General features: G+C 41.5%; 1 protein-coding gene across 2 annotated transcripts in view; it reads left to right on the top strand.

Moving 5' to 3' along the window:
* The window catches only part of GPAT3 (glycerol-3-phosphate acyltransferase 3), a 67,375-nt gene that overhangs the window by 13,296 nt on the left and 37,602 nt on the right, over positions 1 to 16,477 (top strand). Inside the window, exon 3 of one of the 2 annotated variants that reach the window (XM_059666399.1) lies at positions 203 to 269. The exons of the other annotated variant lie outside the window; for it this stretch is intronic. Coding sequence (XP_059522382.1) covers positions 203 to 269 — 67 coding nt within the window. The remainder of the gene's footprint in view (positions 1 to 202; positions 270 to 16,477) is intronic. 2 annotated transcript variants of the gene reach the window in all.

Below are 16,477 nucleotides of genomic sequence, written 5' to 3'. Positions count from 1 at the left end.
TATCATTAAGGCATTATCAGAACTAATACAAGAGTATACCTGGGACGTGGAATAGTGCTACATCAGAGATTCACTGAGGGATCTCTTTAATTCAAGTAACACCAAGTCTTACTGTTTAATTACACTTCTGAATAAGCATGATTAAGTATGCTATTCTGTGTCTATGGAACAGTTTAAATGAATGCTTCTTGTTTTTGAACAGTGGGCCACGTTACGAATTGAAAAAGGAGTCCCAAAGGAGTCCGTTCTTAAAAACTCAGCTTCTGTTGGTGAGTCTTTCTTTTCATTTTGATGGTTAAAATATCAAATATATGATGATATAAAATGTCCCATTTACATCTACTCAATTTGAACTTGTAATATGCATAGAGTAGTGCATTCTGTAGATTGTTCATGATTCTTTTCAAAATAGTAGCTGCTTAAGTGTTGAATGAGTTGTTACTGTAAAGGAGGTAACGTTTGCTAGTTTACCTGTGTGTTCTTACAGGGTATTTGTAAAGGCATGCATTTAAAGGTGGTTGTTCATGGTTTTAAAGATGTAGTCAATGGCTTAAAAATAAAAGTAATTGGACTAAACTGGGAATTAAACCTATTTTTGAGGTTTTATTAACACTATTCTAATTATGTGGCTTTCAAAGTATTCTGTTCCTCAGAATACTCTTTCCTGCTAAAAGCTAATTGATGATACATGGAAAAAAACAAACCCAAAACAAAAATCTCTTCTGTGAAATCAGCGTGGGAATCACCACATACTACACCTTCCTGTTGGAGAGTAGTGTTGCACAGTAACAAAGGCTCAGAAAAGTCCTGCAAGTAATGAAACTTGTTTAATTTTTGTTAGAAGTGAATTAACAAATCAACTGATTTAACCAGTCCCTGCTTCTCTCCCCAAGAAAACTGTTTAAAAGAATTTTAAGAATTATTAAAGACAGCAGGTTCTTAGGGGAGTAAAATTCTATGGGAGTAGTGGCTACAAATTAGTAAGAAATGAGTCACTAGAGTTAATTAAAAGATTCTTTATGCATTTTTCAAAAATAATTGTTGAAACCATTTTGTGCCCATCTAATTTGGGATTAAAGAAGGTCAAAATGTTAAACACTTTACCAGAAGGAGTTTATCTTCTGGAGGCTTGTCTAAGAGGAGTTGTAGAAATTTTATTAAAAAAATAACTTATTTGAATGAAAACATCTGTCTATTTCTGTATAATTTATTGTTATGTTCAAATGAGTGAAGCGACTAGTAGTTTTGTGATATCTACTTAAATACCAAAGTATTATTACTGAAAATATTTATACTAAGATTGGATATCCTCTTTGTAGTGCCAGATACCTTTTTGTCAGAGCAGATCTACTAATTTTTTGTTTTTCTGGGTTGGGTACATTTTTTCATGTGTGTCCTTATGTTTTAAGGACAGGACAAACTTTATTGCTGGTTTTCTGTTGTCTTTGGTTGGTGAGAATTTGGGCTTTCATTGATCTTGAGTGACTGTTTATGGGCCCTATGTATTGAGGTGGTGGCAGTGGTGGTTCATCTCTTGGTTTATGAATTTAAAAGGGCACAAGGTGTTTCAATTTGGTAGGTTAAGAGGCTCAAAAAAATCACTAGGTGAGGGTGGCCAGTAGCCTTGGTTTAGCTTCTTTAGCCTGTATGAAAGTGAATACTTTCACATGTTGGATTTTTGTTGTTGTTATGCATTTGGCTTTTCTATTTTGGGTCTTTATTTTTCCCAAGGTACCTCCAGGAAAGAGTGGAAGTGGAAGTGATAGAGTGGCAGTTGTTCAGGGGATCCTTCTAGAATTACTTGGGGATCCAAAGGTGATTAAGGCATGGTTCCTGTGGGGAGACAGGCATCCAAGAGGCCACTGTGATAAATGCTAAAATAGGTGTATCAGCAAAGGACAATGTGAGATCTGACTTAGGCTCTGACACCTGCAACTTCATCTCTGTTAATCCCACAACTGTTCATGGTATGCAGCTCTGCTCCCATTCTGCTTAGGTAGCTCTGTTCCGGGGTGTGTACATCCTGGTGTTTGGAGTCAGCCTGATTATTTCAATCCTAGATGACTGGCAGAGGGTGATGAAACACACAGCACTGGCCTGGCTGGTGCAATCTTCTGCCTTTAGAGCATCATGTCTCTGTACTGCAGCCAACAACCGCACAAGGCTGAGATGAGCCGGTTAAAGTTTAGTCCAGGGTCATAGGCAGACCAAGGCTCTCTCCCAGGAGAGATTTCCGTGATTTCACGGAAGCAATTTTGAGGTGTCTATCTAAATGATACTGCGCCGATGATAGCTTTGTGCAACTGAGAAGAGATGAACTAAACAGGGAAATAGTTATATTTATTTTCTGCACCAACAAATTCCTTCTGCTGCTCTTTTACTTGGTGAAGCACATTTTTGGAAACACTTAAGGCAGTGGTTCTCAACCTGTGGGTCGCGACCCCTTTGGGGGTCGAACGACCCTTTCATAGGGGTTGCCTAAGACCATCGGAAAACACATATATAATTACATATTGTTTTTGTGATTAATCACTATGCTTTAATTATCTTCAATTTGTAACAATGAAATTGGGGGTCACCACAACATGAGGAATTGTATTAAAGGGTCACAGCATTAGGGAGGTTGAGAACCACTGACTTAAGGTCTCCCTCCCCTTGCATTATATTTCATCTGCGCTTTTATTGAATAAGTCAACTGAAAAGTGAACCTATGGAAATGTTATCTGATTAAATAATCCTCTCTGTCTTTAGCCATAGTCTATTGTGTCTTCTATTACAACTTTCTAAGTTATTAAGCTTCAGATATGATGGTAAGATCTCTTTAAGAATATTATTACACCTTCATCTTCTAGGTTTAGGATTTTTCTTCATTGTCGATACAAGGATGAGGTTCAATGTTTTTACTCCCTTCAAGTAACATTCAGCTCTGGTAGGGAATATAGATTTATCCTCTATCCTAATTTTTGTTCTCAGAGAGCTGATGTGCTAGAAGGCTAACATGAGAGAAAGTTCCTTTGCTTCCTTGCATCAGCTGAGCTTTCACCACTTCAGCCAAAAGGCAGATGCATCTCTTCAGACCCTGAGACATGGTCTGACAGAGATTTTAGCAACTTTTATTTTACTCTGTTGTGAACAGTGTCAGGGACCATTTGACTCTGAATAGCCACAGCCTCACTCTTTGGGTGCCTGCCTGATTTCCAGGACTTACGCTATCAAACTTGAAACAGTTAGTAGTTTTGATTGTACTTGTGTTGAAGGCAGTGGAATGGCACTGGGTGTTAGATCCATGGGGTCAGACCAGCCCTGAGTTCAGCAACCTCGGGACTTGGTTTCTGGCCAGGAAAGAATTCAGAGCCAAGATCCAAACTATAAGAGAACATTTATTTATAAATCACAGGTGTAGAAAAAGTAATTCCTAGAAGTGGGCTTAGGAAACATGTTATAGAGGTAAAGGAAGGGTCCTTGGAGCTTGGGAGTGAGGAAGCTGAAGGTAAAGTGCTTGTGGGGAGGGGGCAGGAGGTAGGAAAAGAAAGGGCGTGGGTGGGCTCGCAGGAGGGAGAGGGCACTGGGTCCTCTGTCCTAAGGGTTTTAAGGGTGGAGATTTGCGTGGAGGTCCCTGGAGGAGATCTTAATATTCAGCAGCTTTCCAGGTGTGTCCTTTCAGGGTCGGGGTCTCCACTGATTGATTGCTTGGCGCCAGGGCAGGGGGTCATTATTCAATGCAGCTGGTCCTGAGGTCAGCTGTGGCTGGTTTTGTTGCTCTTTTGGGCCTGGTGCTGAAATACTACTGAGACCTAGATGTTATTTCTAAGGAAAGGTCAGGCCTGGGGTCCAAACCTCAAGACCAGCTATATGCTAGCGGGGAGGAAAAGTCATCCTGGGTTGTCCCACCCTACAACCCCATAATTGTTCGTTGCTAGGCACCTGGGGCTTTTCACCCTGGTGACCTTCTATACCTGGTCCATCGTCCTTGCTCTGCTCATGCCTGTCTAGCTGCCTACCACACTTGTAATGAATGTAATTAATTATGTCCTTTTCATGCTCAAGATTAATTCCACTATAATTACACTATGACACTAGGACATTTTGAATGATCACCAACCAAAAGTCAACAGTCAGGAATCAAGGCCTCTCTTTGCCCTTGCCTGGGGTTGTATGAGTCACAAACAATACAAATAAATGGGGCTGTGGCTTAGTCATTTTGGCAGTGTTCTCTGGAATGTGTTGCTGGTCTGACTCAGCGCCGTGGGCAGTGAGAAATGCATGCCACCTCCCCAGGTCCTCTACTGTACCCTACTCCAGCAGGCACCGCACCCTAAAGATTTTGGGTCATGTGACCTACTGTTAATTAAGCCCCAATGCTAAATTTCTATTCTGCTCTGTATCTATTGTCCCTGAGTCCCTGCTTTTCCCCCCACCCAAGCACACACAAAGGAGAAAATGCTATGGTGAAACTTCTGAAGTTATACCTATTTAGAGAGAAAACAGGGTGCCTAACGTTTCCCTCTGCAGTAATTTTATTTTTGGAATTCTTTCTGTGAGACTTGACTCACAATATTGATACCTGTATAACATTGGTTACACGGACATTAATCAAATCTTTTGAATTCACACAAAATGTGGAATAATAGTTTGTGACAGACATTTGAGGAATATAATTTTTATACTCAGTGTAGTCTTGGGGAGGCCACTTAAAGACTGTATTTTTATTAATTTTAGAGAAGAAGGAAGAGGAAGAGAGATTAGAAACATCAATGATGAGAGAGAATCATTGATCAGCTGTCTCTTGCATGCCCCCTACTGGGGATCAAGCCCTGAAAAAACAGGGTTATTTCACTTTTAAAATATTGGAACTTGTCTAACTACCTGAGAGAGATAAATAATCCGGTTATGAGATGGAAAGGTTAGTGGTTGTGATTTTCTTTATCATGGCCAATTGTCTAACCCTGCTTTTACCAGTCTGCCTCTTAGCAATTCTTACTCCTGATGACGGTCATGATGATGATAACAATTTTCAAACATACACCAAAACAGAGAATAGTATAATGAACTCCAAAGGTTGTCAAGATTTTGCCACACTTGATTCATCTATCACTTCTTATTTTCTGCTGAAGGATTCAATGCAGACACGTCTTTCCATGGATTTTTTTAAAAAAGGACTTTAAAAATAACAATGCTATTATCCCTTCAACAAACTGAATGGTTTCATAATATCATCTAATACACAGCCTATATATAAATTTTCCTGAAAGTTTCAAAGTGTTTATAATGGTTTTGTTTGAATCAAGATTCAGTCATGGTCCACAAATATGTTTGTTTGTTTATTTATTGACACTGTTTTATTAGACATATGGAGTATGGTTTTTGTTTTCAGAATAAAAATTACTTAATAAAAAGTAGATGATTCTGGAAAAATTTACAAACATACCATACCTTTTTATCCTTACATCTTAATATAACTCTGTAGAAGACAAAGATTTGATTATTTTGCTTGTTTGTTTGAAAGCCACAAGATTAGTCATCTATATTTCTAAGTACAATATCATGAAAACTTAGTTCAGCCACTTTGAAGAATAATTTGGCAACTTGTAGCAAAGTTGAAGACCTATCTACACTAATAAAAGACAAAGATGCGTCCTAGCTGGCTTGGCTCAGTGGATAGAGCGTCAGCCTGCAGACTGAAGGGTCTCAAGTTCGATTCTGGCCAAGGGCACATGCCTGTGTTGCAGGCTCGATCCCCAGTAAGGGGCGTGCAGGAGGCAGCCAATCAATGATTCTCTGTCATCATTGATGTTTCTATATCTCTCTCCTTCTCCCTTCCTCTCTGAAATCAATAAAGAAATATATTTAAAAAAAAAGAGACAAAGATGCTAATAGACCATACCTTCGCTATGCCAAAGCCACGCCCACCAGCCAATCAGAGCAACTATATGCAAATTAACCAACTAAGATGGCAGCTGGCAACCACGGAGCTGGAGCAAGCAGAAGGCTTGGTTGCTCAGGCGATAGAGGAAGCCAAGCTTCCCGCCTGTGCTGAGCTGGCTGTGGCCTCTGCTCATGGCAACAAAGTTTCAATTATAGAAGATAAATAAATCCCAGATACCTGCTTCCAGTCAGCCTCCACTGGGAGTTTGGTTGGCTGGGGGTTGTGGCCAGCCTGCAAACAGTCATCAGCCCCTCACCCAGGATGGCCACACCCTCATGGGGTGAGGGTCCCCGCTGGAGGGCTTAGCCAGCCTGAAAACCGCCCTCAGCCCCTCACCCAGGCTGGCCAGGCACCCGAGTGGGGACCCCCACACTGAAGGTGCTGTGGCCAGCCTGCAAACAGCCATCAGCCCCTCACCCAGGCTGGCCAGGCACTCCTATATAATAAAAGCATAATATGCAAATTGACCCTAACAGCAGAACTACTGGGAATGACCGGTCACTATGACACACACTGAACACCAGGGGGCAGATGCTTAATGCAGGAGCTGCCCCCTGGTGGTCAGTGCGCTCCCACAGGGGAGCTCTGCTCAGCCACAAACCAGGCTGATGGCTGCCAGTGGTGGTGGTGGTGGCAGCCTCAACCACCTCCTCAGCAGCACTAAGGATGTCCGACTGCAGCTTAGGCCCGCTCCCTGCTGGCAAGTGCACCTCCCCTGAGGGCTCCCGGGCTGCCAGAGGGATGTCTGACTGCCAGCTTAGGCCCAATCCCCCAGGGAGCGGGCCTAAAAGAACATGTGGCCATCCCCTGAGGGGTCCCAGACTGCGAGAGGGCACAGGCTGGGCTGAGGGACCCCTCCGAGTGCACAAATTTTTGTGCATCGGGCCTCTAGTTACATCATAATCCCACAATTCCACTTCTTCTAAGATAGCAATTTTAAAACATGCACTGACTTATTTTTCCCTTAGATTGTTAAATAAAAAACTTACAACAGCCAACACAACAATAGCTGTCTGGTGTGACTGAATCAAAATTATACCTGTTTTTAAAAATCAGATCGGCAAAAATATTTATTTTTTGGTGTGCTGCAAAATTTTAGTAATTAGTGTTTATGTATACGATGAGATGAAAAAGGTTGAGAATTGCTATTCTAAGATATCGAAACTACCTAAAGTCTTAGCTTATAGGAGACATGTTACAAGTGTATACAGTGTAAGTGTAGGACAACCCAGTCACTCAACCATAGGAATGTTAATATGTAAGCTGGTTTATTTATATTCGACAGCTGTTAAAACGAATTAACTGGATTTACATGAGAATAGAGTAGACAAATCTCAAACAATGTTGAGAGCAAAGAAGATATATAGTATAATCACAGTTATTTAACATTTAGTACCCAAAATAGACACTATATATTTACGTGGATATATGTAGATAAGTATAAGATATGTGAAAATGACATATACTGCTATATAGTGGTTATCTTTTTTAAAAATATATTTTTATTGATTTCAGAGAGGAAGGGAGAGGGAGAGAGAGATAGAAACATCAATGATGAGAGAACCATTGGTCGGCTGCCTCCTGCATGCCCCACACTGGTGATCGAGCCCACAACCCAGGAATGGAACCATGACCTCCTGGTTCATAGGCTAATGCTCAACTATTGAGCCACGTTGGCTGACCATTGTAGTTATCTTTTAGGAGAGAGAGGAAAAGCGGGGGAGGGGGGGGAGGGGGGGGCGGGGGAGGGGCGGGAACAGGTAGACTTTAACTGTGTATAATATTTTTTTCTTTAAAAAATATCTGAAGCAAATATAATAATGGGTATCTTTTCTTTGTTGAACTCATTTTTGTTAACCTTATATTTTAAACATAAAAATTATAAAAAAGGAACTGAATAATCATTCAGCTAGAGTCTTTAGTCTGATGGATGAGACTAGTTTTATATGAACAGAAAATAGGTTCCTGTCTTAGAGATGTGATTGATGGTTACTTGCTCCAAAACACATCTCCATTCAGCCTGATCAATGCCTAGAATTTAAATTTAAACCTATGGAACAAGGGAGTTATTAATCGAAATACTATTACCTCTTAGAGCTGGTTTCTCAACCTCAGCATTACTGACATTTTGCACTGAATAATTCTTTGTCATGGGGAGTAGTACTATGCACTGTAAGATGTTTAACAGTATTCCAGGCTCCTACCTATTAGATGACAGTAGCATACCACTAATGTGACAACCATTGTCTCTAGACAATGCCAAATGCCTCCCCATTGGTCTCCAGCGGTTCTCAACCTGTGGGTCGTGACCCCTGAAAATACATCCTGCATAGCAGATAGTTACATTACGATTCATAACAGTAGCAAAATTACAGTTATGAAGTAGCAACGAAAATAATTTTATGGTTGGGGGTCACCACAACACGAGGAACTGTGTTAAAGGGTCGCGGCATTAGGAAGGTTGAGAACCACTAGTCAGACAATGCCAAATGTTCCCTGGTTTGGGGGTGAGCGGGGGAGCAAAATCCTTCACTCTTCCTTTCCCTTTTGTCCTTCAGTCTTTTGTGAACCACTCCTCTTGGAGAATAATGCATTCATTGGTTGGCATCCATTTCATTAGCATAACTTATTTTAGTTTCCTAACAAATAGGCCCTTGAAAGAGCGATTTCTGGTTTGGAGAAAGGTGGAATGCAAGATAAGGCATGTGAATAGCAGGGTTAGTGAAGCCTGGATGGTGGGAGAGGAGGCGCATTGCGTAAGGCAAGGTAGAGGGGAGACAAGGGCATCTTCCTTCAAATTTCACCTCACAATCCAATGAAACTGTTTTGGAGGGACATTTACTTTGAAGTGGTTTAGAGACCTGCATATAACTATGTGCTCTGACTTTTGAAAGCAGATGATTTAGCATTTAATTCTGGCCAACAATGAGTAAGCAGGATGGAGTGGTTCTGGCAGGAAAGGAGAAGGTAGGTCAGATCAGACTGATGGTCTTAACTGTTGTGAAGTGATGGGTGGGAAGTGAATGATTTAAGCCCCAAATCACAGAAAAGAAGGTTCCTATTCTAAGAAACCCGTTAGGAAGTTTAGTTTCTATTATTTCTCAGATTGTTTTTCTTTCTTGTGGGGTAGTAACAAAGTGGATGATATGCCCAGTGCCCTATCCCTATTTTCTGTGAAATTAGTTTTTTTTAAACATTTTAATATAAGCAGCTCTTTACCCTTTTTATGCCTAGCACTAATTAGCTGATGGAGATCTTGTGGTTTAGGTCTTAGTCCCAAAGCCCTGAGCAGTTTAGAAGAGTACCTGAATCTCAGAATTGTCGAGGTTTGAAAAAACTGGGTGAGAACTAAGACTCAAGGATTCTTTGATTTTGAGAAGATAATAGGATTAGGTGACAGGATAGTCAACTCACCAATACATCCCCTAGTGGTTTAAAATTCTATTTACTAGTACTGTTGGGAGGATGATGATATCTCATCAGGTACCCATCAAATTCAAAATCTAGCTTGTTATTTAAAAGAAATATGTTTTTATTTATTTCAGAGAGAGGATGGAAGAGGGAAAGAGATAGAAACATCAATGATGAGAGAATCATTGATTGGCTGCCTCCTGCACACCCCTACTGGGAATCAAGCCCTGATCGGGGAATTGAACCATGACCTCCAGGTTCATGGGTTGACACTCAACTGCTGAGCCACACGGGCTCCACCTGCTTGTCATTTTAGAAGTGTTCCCCAAACCAACCGTCCCACCAACACACTCCTTCTGGCCATTCTGCCCCCCAGAGAAAACCCCAATCAAAATTCCAAAGCTTCTTAATTTTGCTTCTACCTTATAAATAAAAACCTATCAATAGTAACAATCATCATCACCCATTTGTTAAACACTGGTGCCACTATGGAAAATTAATTACATGCAGGTGAAAAAGGTGAAGTAACTTGTTTCAGGTCATCTTGCTAGACAAGGCAGCCTGAAAAGGAATCCCAACTTACCTTTTTTACTCAAAATCCCATGCCCCCCCCCCCCGCCCGTGCCCCCCGCAAGACATGCCTTCCTTACCAGCCTCTCTGGTCAATGCTTTCTAATACTCCCTTTGAAGGTCAAGGCGACTCTTCCACAAATGGAACTGTTTCCGGTGAGTGTTGGCTGTGTTGCATACTAGGAAACACATAACATTTAAATCTCAAATCACCAACAAAATATTTGAAGAAATGAATCTTGTAAGAGCATTTAGCATTACAATAAAAGATACAATACATAAATGTCAAACCATAAGGTTAACATCTTAGTTAAACTGATGGCTCATTTGATGATGGAGTTAAATGGAGGTTTCTATGCTGTGGGATTTCTTTTTTTTTTCTAATATATTTTATTGATTTTTTACAGAGAGGAAGGGAGAGGGATAGAGAGTTAGAAACATCGATGAGAGAGAAACATTGATGAGAGGGAAACATCAACCAGCTGCCTCCTGCACACTCCCCACTGGGGATGTGCCCACAACCAAGGTACGTGCCCTTGACCGGAATCGAACCTGGGACCCTTGAGTCCACAGGCCGATGCTCTATCCACTGAGCCAAACTGGTTAGGGCAATGCTGTGGGATTTCTTGTTTAATTAAGTTGGTTATGTACAAATCAACAAGACTAATGCAGGCTGTCAGTCAAGACATGGGTCAACAGTATATTGAATGTAGTGTTAAAATGTTACTTATTAAAAATGAAACTTTGCCTGTTATTCTAAATGCCTATTGGTTTCTCTGAAATGTTGACTGACAACTGATTACAGTGTCCACACTTTTACCCCACTTATGATTCAAAATAAGTAAATTTTAAACCATAGGTGGTCAATTCCATTATTAGTATTTATATACCTTGTATTAAAATCTTCCCATTTTATAATCAGCATTGATTATTTTATAAGTTTCTGGGGATATACTTGGAATAGATCCAATAAGGGAGGAGATTTGAAAAAAGGGGGTAGATTTTCTTATCTGCTTTCACAAGAGAATAAAAGTATATCTCCAGTACTTCTAGCTTAGTATTTTTAGTCTTTTTTTTTTTAATTAAATCTTTATTGTTCAGATTATTACATTTGTTCCTTTTTTTTTTCCCCCCATAACTCCCCTCCTCCCAGTTCCCGCCCCACCCTCCGCCCTCACTCCCCACCCACTGTCCTCATCCATAGGTGCACGATTTTTGTCCAGTCTCTTCCCACATCTCCCACATCCCTTTCCCCCCCAAGAATAGTCAGTCCATTCCCTTTCTATGTCCCTGATTCTATTATAATCAACAGTTCATTCTGTTCATCAGATTATTTATTCACTTGATTCTTAGATTCACTTGTTGATAGATGCATATTTGTTGTTCATAATTTGTATCTTTACCTTTTTCTTCCTCTTCCTCTTCTTAAAGGATACCTTTCAGCATTTCATATAATCCTGGTTTGGTGGTGATGAACTCCTTTAGCTTTTCCTTATCTGTGAAGCTCTTTATCTGACCTTCAATTCTGAATGATAGCTTTGCTGGATAAAGTAATCTTGGTTGTAGGTTCTTGGTATTCATCACTTTGAATATTTCTTGCCACTCCCTTCTGGCCTGCAAAGTTTCTGTTGAGAAATCAGCTGACAGTCGTATGGGTATTCCCTTGTAGGTAACTGAGTTTCTTTCTCTTGCTGTTTTTAAGATTCTCTCTTTATCTTTTGCTCTTGGCATTTTAATTATGATGTGTCTTGGTGTGGTCCTCTTTGGATTCCTTTTGTTTGGGGTTCTCCGAGCTTCTTGGACCTGTAAGTCCATTTCTTTCACCAGGTGGGGGAAGTTTTCTGTCATTATTTCTTCAAATAGGTTTTCAATATCTTGCTCTCTCTCATCTTCTGGCACCCCTATAATTCTGATGTTGGTACGCTTGAAGCTGTCCCAAAGGCTCCTTACACTATCCTCGCATTTTTGGATTCTTTTTTCATTTTGCTTTTCCGGTTGGATGTTTTTTGCTTCCTCGCATTTCAAATCATTGACTTGATTCTTGCGCTCCTCTGGTCTGCTGTCGGGCGTCTGTATAATATTCGTTATTTCAGTCCGTGTGTGCTTAATTTCTAGTTGGTTCCCCAATATAAGATCGAGGGTCTTATTAGTTTTCGTGTAGATCTCATTAAGTTTATCGGCAGCTTCTAAACAGTTCTTGAGAGACCTTAAAAGTGTGGTTCTGAACTCTATTTCTTCCATTGACAATTTTGTCCTGTTTCTTTGTCTCCGCATTTTGTTATGCTTCTTTGGTGCACCCCCTAGTGGTCTTTGTTTGCAGTCTTATAGATAAATCTTGATTGTTGTAGCTAATTCCAGGGAGGGTTTGACCTCCAGGCCAAGTGGCTATGAGAATCAGCTGTGTCAGCAGTGAGAGAACTTCTGTCCTCTAGGGAGGTGCTAATCTAGCCTTTGCCTGAGGCTATCCGGCAAAGGCCTCTGTGCAGGGCTTGGGCGGGGCGGGTCGCACAGGATCAACAGGGTGGGCCGGAGAGAGCAGTTATGGCGGCTCTCAGTCCTGTCCCCAGGGGCTCTGCCTCTCTGAGTCCCAGCACCCGCTGCAAAGCTCGGAGAGAAAGCTGCACTCGCTCTGACCGAAGCCAGACAGTCCCGCCTCTCCGGTCTGAGTCTGGGTCCCTAAAGACTCGCCGGGATCTGGAGCTCAGAGTCTGCGACTCCCTCCCGATTGAAAACGCCAACCGCGCCCTCTGCCGCCAGCCCGCTCCGCGCACTCCGCACCTCAGAATTTGATTTCAGCACTGCGCCTCCTCTGAGTGTCCGTATGCGTTTCTCTTTCCTCCTAGTTGTAGGACTTCCACTCAGCCAGCGTTCCTGTGGTTCTGGGTGATGTCCCTTCCGTTTTTTGGTTTCACTTTTGAAGTAGTTGTTCAAAGCAGCAAACTCCGGCGTTAACCTATGCCGCCATCTTGGTTCTCCTTAGTCTTGATAGCTGAAAGAGACATTAATAGAAAATTACTCAGGATAAAAAAAAGGGGCACATAATTCTATTACAAATGTATAAACCATGTAGAAAACTGGAAACTAGAAGGTATCTTTATTTCAGTAAAGCTTTTGATTATATTCTAATCCCAAATAGCAGAGTCAATAAATCCATTCTACATGTTACCTCTCCCATGGCCCTGGCAGACATCACTAGTTGATGAAGTCTTTGTTACTGAACTGATATGTGGCTTTCAAAGTTCTGCTGAACACAATCCTGCAGAGAGCTGTTCACTACAAACTGATGAAACCTTGTCACCGCCTCTGACTTGGAGAATAGGGAGGGTTCTCGTGCTGTGTACATGAGGATCACTTACTGAAAGGAAGGCAACCTGCTGAGTAATTGGGTTTTGGCATAGATTTGATTTTATTGTTTGAGATTGTATTGATGACGTTGATGTAATTGAAAGTACAGTATAGTTAATTAAATGCTTTGAAATTAGTCAGGGTTTTAAACAACCTAGGAAATAGGATTAGAATTTAAAGTAATCATGATGGTTTTGATAAATGAGCCATTAGAGAGAGAGAGAGAGATGACAGTCAAGATCCTATACCCAAGGAGGATGCTCAGAAAGGGGATAGAATGGCCAGGCTTGTGTGCCAACCTCAGACAGTGTGGTGGAAGCTCTGCTCTGTACCCCCTGCACTAACTCTTCTATGTCAGGGCTTGGTTTCCCTGCTTCTCTTCCCCAAAGCTCTGTTTTCCCCGAAGCTTAGGCTGTCTAGAGAAGATATTTAATTCCCTGAAGTCCTGTTCAACTTTCTGAAGGTTCCTCAGGAACAGAACCAGTAGATCCCGCATGTCTCCTGTAACTTCTGGAAGATACCTGGTGAACAAAGGGAAAGAAGGGAATGTGGCCTGCTTTTCTGTCACAGCCTTTGCCCTGTCTGGCTTCAATGTTTTTCTCTGGAGTTGATCGGCCCTGCCTCTGTGCTTCTCTGGTGCTGAGTGCTGGGCAGCTGCACCTGCTCACTTCACCTGGGAAACAAGATGGGACCCTGGAGCCGGAGGAGGCAGGGAACACCACAGACACACTTGGTGGGCGGGATAATTTGACACTTTCCTTTGAATGTCTGGGAAAACGCACCCTATGTAGAGAATAGAAACTTGGAGGAAGATTTGCTCCACGTCTTTAAAAAAAGTTGAAGTACTTAGGAGACAGTGCATATGCTTAGTGAATAGTACCTTTCTTCAAGTTAGAAAACAGTGGTTCCGGGCAGTGGTATCCCCTTTGCAACTAGTGCAGGGGTGGGCAAACTTTTTGACTCGAGGGCCACAATGGGTTCTTAAACTGGACCGGAGGGCCGGAACAAAAGCATGGATGGGGTGTTTGTGTGAACTAATATAAATTCAAAGTAAACATCATTACATAAAAGGGTACGGTCTTTTTTTTTTAGTTTTATTCATTTCAAACGGGCCGTAGTTTGTCCACGGCTGAACTAGTGGCATTCTCTTGGTTTAAGCAGAGGGGAAACTGATAACAAATTCCATAGACCATCCCTCTGGCTATGTGTGATTGACACCCTTTAACTGCCTGGTAGGTTATGTAACGTACTTAATGTCATGGCAAAGGATAAGTGCGTCTTCCATTTCCCCAAGCACGATAAGCTCTTTGTTTAAGCTGGATTCTGTTAGTGTATCATGCATACATATCCCTTCCTCTTCCTGCTTCTGCATGATGCCACAGCTGTTCTCAAGTAAATGAACATCCTCATTTTCAATGACTCATGTGTTCAAATGAAGTTTCCTCGCCAGTCAGTGGGTTACCCACATGACGCCTCCACAACAGATAGCAAGTGTGTGATGCCTCAGGCATTGTGAAACACCAGAGTGTGACCGGGTCCAGCCTCTGCTGCTCCTGCATTCTGTATGATAAGCGTGTGCCCAGGACTGCCAGTCAATGAAGCATTTGTGTAAGGGTATGTACGCAAGAAAGAGAGAACAGGCATTTTGTAATCAACAAAAAGAACTAACATCCTTCTACCCCCTTGTTTTCCTTTTGGGCTTAAAAAAAAAAAGAAGGAGGGGGAGGGTATTGCCCCATAGGAGAGCCACCTATTATGCCCTTTAGTACAAACCTGATTTAATTTTAGCAACTTAGAATTTCGTAAGTTTGATGTAACTTGGTCTTTTTTTTTTTTTTTTTGTCTGTGCTTGTACTCTGTTAAGACAACCCTTTCATCATATAATACATGGAATTGGTGGTTCATAAGCTCAAGGCAAAACCCCAGGAAACCATGGAGTTCTGCTGATGTGAAAAATTTTGAATACTTTTTAAGAAAAGGGGTATCATGTGGAAGAAAACAAAGCAAAAGCAGGAGGGCAGAAGTGCCTAGAAGATATTAGAACTGATTTAGTGTGGCTGGAGCCAGGATGAGAGAAGCCAAGTGGAGGTGGAAGGAGTTGAGATTGGATATTTAGTCTGAAGTCAGATCCTAAAAGGCCTTGAATGCCATGCTAAGACATTACTTCTTAAGATGAAGGGATCTCAAAGTTTTGGGAAGACACATCTGGTAGCTTTGTGGAAGTGGGATTAGACAGCCAGGGGCTGGGGGAAGTGGAGATAGGAGAGACAGTAGACAGGAAGCCATTCTGGAAGGCAATGGACCTTGAACCAGAGCAGTGGGGTTGGTGGAGAAGTGGAGTGTTTAGGCAGCCACATAAAAATGTGAGCCTTGGAGAAGTCAGGACAATAGATGCACATTTGGGAGTTATTCAGAGTGTGAAAGTTGAAATGGTGGGTTTAGTGAACTCCCAGAGAGTGAAGGACATTTACCAAGGCTAGCGAAAAGACATCATAGAAAAGGGTCAGGAAGAGATAAACAAGCCAGACAAAGATCAACCAGGAAAGAGAATAAGAGCGGAGGGAATGGAAACCAAGAAGAAACAGTTCTAACTTTATATTTTCTTTCTTCTTATTCCTCTGCCCACTGATATTCCTTTGTGCTATATTTTACCCCCAAGAATAATAGATGTTGACTATCAACTCCTTTTCAGAATTAAAACATAGACTGCCTTATCTGTAAACTGCTTTTCCAATACACATATGATTAGAGATTATTAGGGTCTTCTAAAGCCAACCCAGAAATAAAGTATTTTTGGTTAAGATTTGAAATGTAAGGGAGTCACTGGTTATGTGGAATGTGATCGTAATGCAGCTTTACCTTGTGTCATCTTTATAATTTTGAGGACATACTGAGCCATCAGATTGTGATTCTGGGAGAACTAGCAGATGAATACACAAAGGAAATGTGTGTGCAAGTTTTTATGTAAACATATTAACTTTTTAAAGAATAGTTTATTGATTTTTTAAAGAGAGAGGAAGGGAGATGGAGAGAGAGAAACATCTATCGGCTGCTTCCTGCACGCCCCTACTGAGGTTCGATCCCGCAACCTCCTGGTGTACAGGACGCTGCCCTTGACTGGGAATTGGACTGGCAACCTTCTGGTGCACAGGATGCTGCCCAACCAATTGAGCCGCACTGGCCAGGGCTAAAAAATATATTCATTTTTTGCATAAGTAATGCATT

The sequence above is a fragment of the Myotis daubentonii genome, chromosome 1 (genome assembly GCF_963259705.1).
Source record: "Myotis daubentonii chromosome 1, mMyoDau2.1, whole genome shotgun sequence".
Lineage (NCBI taxonomy): Eukaryota > Metazoa > Chordata > Mammalia > Chiroptera > Vespertilionidae > Myotis > Myotis daubentonii.
This window is presented reverse-complemented; position numbering and strand designations above follow the sequence as displayed.